This window comes from Pteropus vampyrus, unplaced genomic scaffold (genome assembly GCF_000151845.1).
Source record: "Pteropus vampyrus isolate Shadow unplaced genomic scaffold, Pvam_2.0 Scaffold121, whole genome shotgun sequence".
NCBI lineage: Eukaryota > Metazoa > Chordata > Mammalia > Chiroptera > Pteropodidae > Pteropus > Pteropus vampyrus.
In genome coordinates, this window is record NW_011888902.1 from 438,760 (window position 1) to 445,353 (window position 6,594).

The 6,594-nt window shown below is 36.1% G+C and overlaps 1 protein-coding gene across 1 annotated transcript in view; it reads right to left on the reverse strand.

The window, feature by feature from the left end:
- USH2A (usherin) overlaps window positions 1-6,594 on the reverse strand; it is a gene marked incomplete at its 3' end in the record, with an annotated part of 612,524 nt that overhangs the window by 434,750 nt on the left and 171,180 nt on the right. Inside the window, 1 exon segment of the mRNA XM_011366141.1 lies at window positions 2,545-2,703. Within this exon segment, the coding sequence (XP_011364443.1) occupies window positions 2,545-2,703 (159 nt within the window).

Sequence of the window (6,594 nt, forward strand, 5' to 3'; positions counted from 1 at the left end):
ATGCAAATGAGTGAAATTTTATTTAGGGAAACCATTACCTACACCTTATTTTTTAAAAGTTAATTATTCAGAAAGTTAAAAATCATTAAAATTATTCCACCATTATCAGCATGCTATTACTAATAACCAATAATCTGCAAGCTCTAAAAACGATCATACAGCAGTTGTCAAGATCTTAGTCTGGAAACTACTGACCTACAGAATCCCATTGTGCACCTGGCCAGCTACAGAAGGATTTTTATTCTAACAAGAAGTTCTATAATGGTCTTGAGCAATGATCGAACTTGCTTGGAAGACAACACTATTAATTTTCTCTGAAAAGTTCAGTGATTCTCCACCTATAATTCCAAATGCCTTTATTTAACCCAAAGATTTGTGTTCATCCGACTGAATATAAGTGCTGTTCTCTTTTCATATTGCACATGCTATCCACACACTGGAAATAGAATAATAAACATGAGGATATTATTAGAATGATACAAAGTTCTGACAGCGTTAACCAATTGTTCTCACTGTTCAAATGCCATCATGCAGATAATTTTCACATCATTAATTATAGTGATTGTCAAGAAATGCCAAAAGTGGCATTTTTTTAATGAAAAATAGGGTTTTAGGAAATAATACTTTGTTTAATAGGATTATATAATTGCCTGATTAGTGAATGAGCACACATTTGTTAAGTAAGAAACTGTTATTTGGATTCTATATTAGTGCAATTGTGAAGAGAGCCACAGTGTTGTACTCACATGCAATGTTCTATAAAATAGATCACAATATGTTACTACGGAAAACATGCTTCTGGACTGAAGTACATATAAACTAAACTTTAACTTTATTGTTTAATTAAGCTGTATGGAAAATTGAGTGACCCTAATTTGTCACTTCAGAACTAATCCAACCAATGGTACCATCATCTTCAAAATCACTTTCGATATTTGTATAACTCTCTATTCCTGTCACAAAAATTTAAGTTTCAGGACACCTGGATCACGCTGATATTTGGAAGAAAACAAACATTCTAGTAGCAGGTTTTTAGGATGCTCTGCCAACGTGGCAGATGTAGGCAGATGTTCATTTCCCTTTGCAATCTGCATCACGAAATTCAGGGTTTCCATTAACTTCAGACAAGACTTACAGTGCTGAAGAGACACTCAGAGTTATCTGAAAGGTCTGGACATTACAGGGTAGTTGCAAGTCATACAGAATTAGGTGCATAATATAAGCTGTGAAAACATATACAAAATAAAACTGAATGCTATGCAGAAGTTTCAAAGCCAATCAATAGGTTAAAAGAAGGCATTCTCTCAAACATTTTGAGCAAGAGTATGGAAATCGGGTGTTTCTACATAGGTTTATATACTTTCTTAACTAAGTATGTTAAACTGGAATTTGGAAAATTGAGTATTAAACAAAGAAGGTAAAATGGAGACTTGAATTGGCATCACTGTTCCAATGTTTCTTAAGCTAGTTTCTTAAATTAGCTTGTAGCTAAACATGACTATTATCAAATATCAGAGAAGATAGAGCTGGAAGAATGGAACATTTTCTATCTCTTCATTCTGTCTTTAGGGAAACTATATCTAAAACATCTGAGTGAATATTTTTTAAAGACATGTCTCAGCTCGATTTCTACAAGCTCCTTTAAAATCTTCATAAAAGTGACAGATGCAAAGATAATGTTCACTGTTCACACTCTTCCTCTTTCAATTTAAGATCGTGTTGTGTTTCTTCCATTTTTAACCCACAAATTTAAAAAGTTGAATCCATATAATAGAAATATTTGATAAATTTTCTGTAATCCTTACACCCAGAGAAAAATATAGATAAGTTTGTTGTAACCCTTCAGTAATTTTATAGATTTTTGAATTAAAATATAATTCATAGATTATTTTAATACCTTATTACCTTAAACAATACATCATGAAAATTTCCATTCATTAATATGTAAACTAAGATATCATTTCAAAGCTATCATATCCTACAATTTACTTAACAATGTATGAAGATTCTATTATTCCAGGTACCATAATTTATTGAAAGATTTTTGAATGTCTAAAGTTTTCCAATATTTTGCTATTACAAAGAATGTAGGTTTAAACATATTTTGTGATTTTGTATTCATTAATGACTGTTAAGATGTATTTTTAAAGTATATTTCTGAGTCAAATAGTACCCAAAAGGGTAAGGTTTTTCATGTATTTTAACAACTTATCCTGCCTGAAAAGTTGTATCAGTGAACTCACACAGATATGCCGGCAGGTTATGTAAGTTTCAGCTCCTTCACATCCTCATCAATAATGCTAGATAGGGTCGTTTTCTTTTCATCTTTGAGAATTTGATAAACATTAAGGGTTTATCAAATAAGAAGCATCTCATTCTTATTGCATTTCTTTGATTACTAGTGAGATTTGTAATTCTCTCTCTGCTTGAAGCACTGTGCTAGCCAGAGGAAACCACAACATTCATCCTCAATGTCAAAGAACTTAACTAATGTATCAATTCTCAGAATATTACATCTTTCCATCACCAAATCTTTAAACTCACTGTATGGGTATTGATCTTCAGTTGTGTGGATTTCAGAACCATCCCTGAACAAACCATAAGCAAGCCAGTGGGCATTGGGGGAATCAGGTGGACTCCAGGAGAGATTGATAGCAGAAGAACTTTGAACTTGTCCTCTGGGTGGAGGTTGCTGGGATGGAGCTAAATTACAATGGAGAGAGCATTTATTAGCAAAGGCAATCAATAAGCACACAAGTAAACTGAAGATATCTAGCATAGAGATCTTTCTGATTCAGGATTACTTTATCAAGAAGACATGTGGTTTACCAAAATGTTAACAAACGAAGGTTATATATCAAGAATTTCTGAAGCAAAGTTTTTTATCTGTAAGCATAAAACAAATTTGTAGTATTGTGTAGCTGATATAAATATAGTTTGGAGAGGGAGGAAACCATTCACATTAAACACTTCTTCGCCTTTTTTTTTTTTTGAGAAACTATCCAAGAATACATAACACTTATTTTCTACTTAATTAATTTAAAAGTTAATGCAAAGAAGGTCCATTGAAACTTGAAATTTAAGTAGCATGCTTTTCAGATTTTTAAAAGGGATTTTTCCATTGCATTAAGCACAATGCCTCATCTTGCTTCACAGAGCACAGTGTAAAAAAAAAGATAATAGTTGGTGATACAAATAGCTATGGTTGTTATGGATGCTAAATAGTCTAAATATTAGCAAGAACCAATTTGAAAATACTATGTGAATACACCAGCACCTGATTGCTCATAACACCTGTTAGAGATGCTGTGACTGTTAGAGGTGATATGAATGCTTCTATCAGGTACATAAAAGCATTCATCTCACTGTTTCAGTAATATTTTGTATAATACAAAAAATACCATGAAAACGTTGATTCTTATCACTATATATTTTCCTTAGTTTTGCTGTTTTTTAGAGTAAGCCTTCATTCTCCCCCATCCCAGACTACATAAATATGAAAGAGGAAAGCACTGTCAACCACAGGTTTATTTACCCCTTTCTGGTTTAACATGATGCATAATCCTCCGTCCATTTAGAGAAGCACGACCTAATAAGACTTTCTCATTAAATAAGATGTCAAAGGTACAGGTTGCTGTGTCACCTTATTTTTAAACCATTAATATTTTTGTTGAGAAGCTTTAAAAAGTCATGTCCAGAAATGAATCAATCAAATAATTATCAATATTTTTATATAAAGTAACTATAGTCACTAGGTTACAGTCAGGGTTTCAGGAAAAAAAGAGAGAACACATTCAAATTAAGGAACTTAATAAAGAGCTTAATAAAGAAACTACTTTCGAAAATGTGAGCAGAATGGAAGAAAACGGGAAAAAATGGAGCAGTGCTCTAGAGTATGGTGACAGCGAGCTCTTTTTCTACCTATGTGCAGGGTCCTCCAAACCACTCCCGTGATCTGGACTCACAGGACTGGCCCAGCACATAGTCCTCCTCACAGCTAAGATTTATTACAGCAAAAGGACGCGAAGTACAGACAACAAAGGGAAAAGGCACATGGGTGAAGTCCAGGGGAAACCAGCCACAAGCTTCGGGTCACTCAGGATGTGCACAGTTCCCCCGGCACCATGTTGGGTAAACACGTGTGAAATGGTGCCAACCAGGGAACCTTATCAGACACTCAGTGTACAGAGTTTGTATCAGGGGCTGCTCCTAGAGACAGCCTCTGTCTCCATGGACAGTCCCCCAAATTCCAGACTCCTGGAAAGAAAGCACATGTTGTTAAACATAAACCACTTGATATATAAAATTTAAGGTACACTCAGCCACCCATATCAGTTTGGGGGATGGCGGAAACCCGCACAAAATCTAAGGCCCCAGATGCCAGCCAAAGGACAGTTTTGCCCACAGGTCTTCCTGTGTTAACTTTTTCCCACACACTGTCCCCAAGGCTGTATGTAGAGCAGCACGTGCCCTGAGCTGTGGCCACCCACAGCAGGATACGGCCAGCTCAATCAAGGCCACTGCCATACAGACAGAAGCTGTACGTTAGGTATCTTGACTTTGCTGCCCACCTGGCCTCCACCTGACTAGCAGGTCCCTGTGAATAGCTGCAGCCAACTGAAAGTCAGACCCCCCAGAATTCTGGGGGGAGAGCAGATGGGGACTGGAGACGGTGGGCAAGTGTAGTAGTAAAGGGAGATGACCCTGCATACCAGGCGAAAGACTTTCAACTAAGTACTATTACTGCTTCATCAGTATTCGTGAGCAATGCACTCCATTTTAAAGGCATGATATAATCGAATAAGAACATTTTAAGAAAGCATTTCAAGAGCGCTGATTCTGAAATACATACAATTCTATATATTGAGTATAGGCTTTCTATAAATGTCTCAAATACTGTGGTAAATGTTATTGCTGCCATATATTTAAAGAAAAATATTCAAACTAGATACACTCTCACTTTTCCTCTTTATCTTTTTGTTTCTCCTTTGGAATTTCCATTGTTATATTAAAATCCTAACTCTCCATATGTCTGTTTAGATAGAGGACAAGAATAGTGACGATCCCAAAATGACACACGAAAAGAGAATTACTTCCGAAAGCACCTCATATTTTTGAATTCATGGATTTGCCATATTTAACATGGTCACTTTGAATGAACACTGACAGTGCATTTCATCTTTCGGTAAATTTTAATTTACAGCTCTAAATCCCGTTGTTCCTGGTGGAGCATCAAAGAGCCTTGTAATCCATGGCAATTTAATATATTTTTAGTGAATATTAGTGACTACATAGAAAACTCTGCATGTTATCAGGAACGCAAAAGATTTTGGGGTTAAAGCACTCAAAACTGACCTTCAGACTATTTTCTGAGACAGGGAAATACTCTTAGGATGATTGAGAGAGATGTTTCAGTCCCGGGTCAAAGGGTACTGAAAATGATTCATATTACATGAAAATTTCCTTGGCAACAAACACTCACACACGCAAATACACATACAGGCTCGATCAAACATTCAAAGCTGCTTAAGTTATGACCACCTCTAACAACAGTCTGGTCCTACTTCACAGCATAAATGAATAGTGCCCGTTTGACATTAACATGAGAATCCTCGTCGACCTGAAGGTTTAGATGGCTCGATGGCACTCTAAAAATAAATATGGAATCCTGGGCATGAGATAACTTGAACCCACTCTTTATGTGCGGGAAGTAGATTTCTGGGAAAATGGTCCTAGGTTCATTCATCGAAGTGGCCAGGACAGTCTCCGCATATGCCAGGCTCTTGTTTAAGAAAGTATAAAGTTGTGACCACAATCATCTGTGCAGGAGCCATGAGCTTTCATCTTGGTTTGGGAACCTTAGTGGTTGTATGACTGTAGTCACATTTTTAACAGACGCGCTGAACTTTTCCTCATTTATAATAAGAGGATGATAATATCTACCTCTCAGGGTTATTCTGAATATAAAATGTGTGTGTGTGTCGATGTGTGTAGGTGTATATACATATGTGTGTACTATGTGTATTATACATACATGTATATTTTAAGTAAGTGTTCAGTAAATACAACCTTCTTTCTCTCTACCCTCAAAATATGTAGCAAGGCCATCTTGATTCTTATATCCAAAAATCGTAAAGGGTTTCTTTGACAATAGGTACACATAAATAATATTTTCTAATGGGAAAATTACATTCTGTGTTGATATTCTAACGGGAAAGCAATCACTGACATAGCCTGCGTGGAACTCATAAGTCTAAAGGAGGAAAGACACTGGAGAACACGCGGCATAGCATAAAAGGAACGAGGAAGAGAAATAATATTGTGGAATTATACTACAGGCTGCCTGTTGAAGAAAATTAACGACACTTTCCTTGTTCAAACCCAAAATGAGATGATGAGATAACACATGGCAATGATGGCTGGTGGGACCCTGAACATCTACATTCTTTGTGGGTATTTCATTCTGCTAAAAGGAGGATACTGAATCTGTGAACTGTATTCTTAATCATTATCCACAGGAGAAAACAAGGATGAGAAGAACTGCTTGTCTGGGCTTGATGCTATTCAAGAGGTGATCGGGGATTAGTGAGAAGC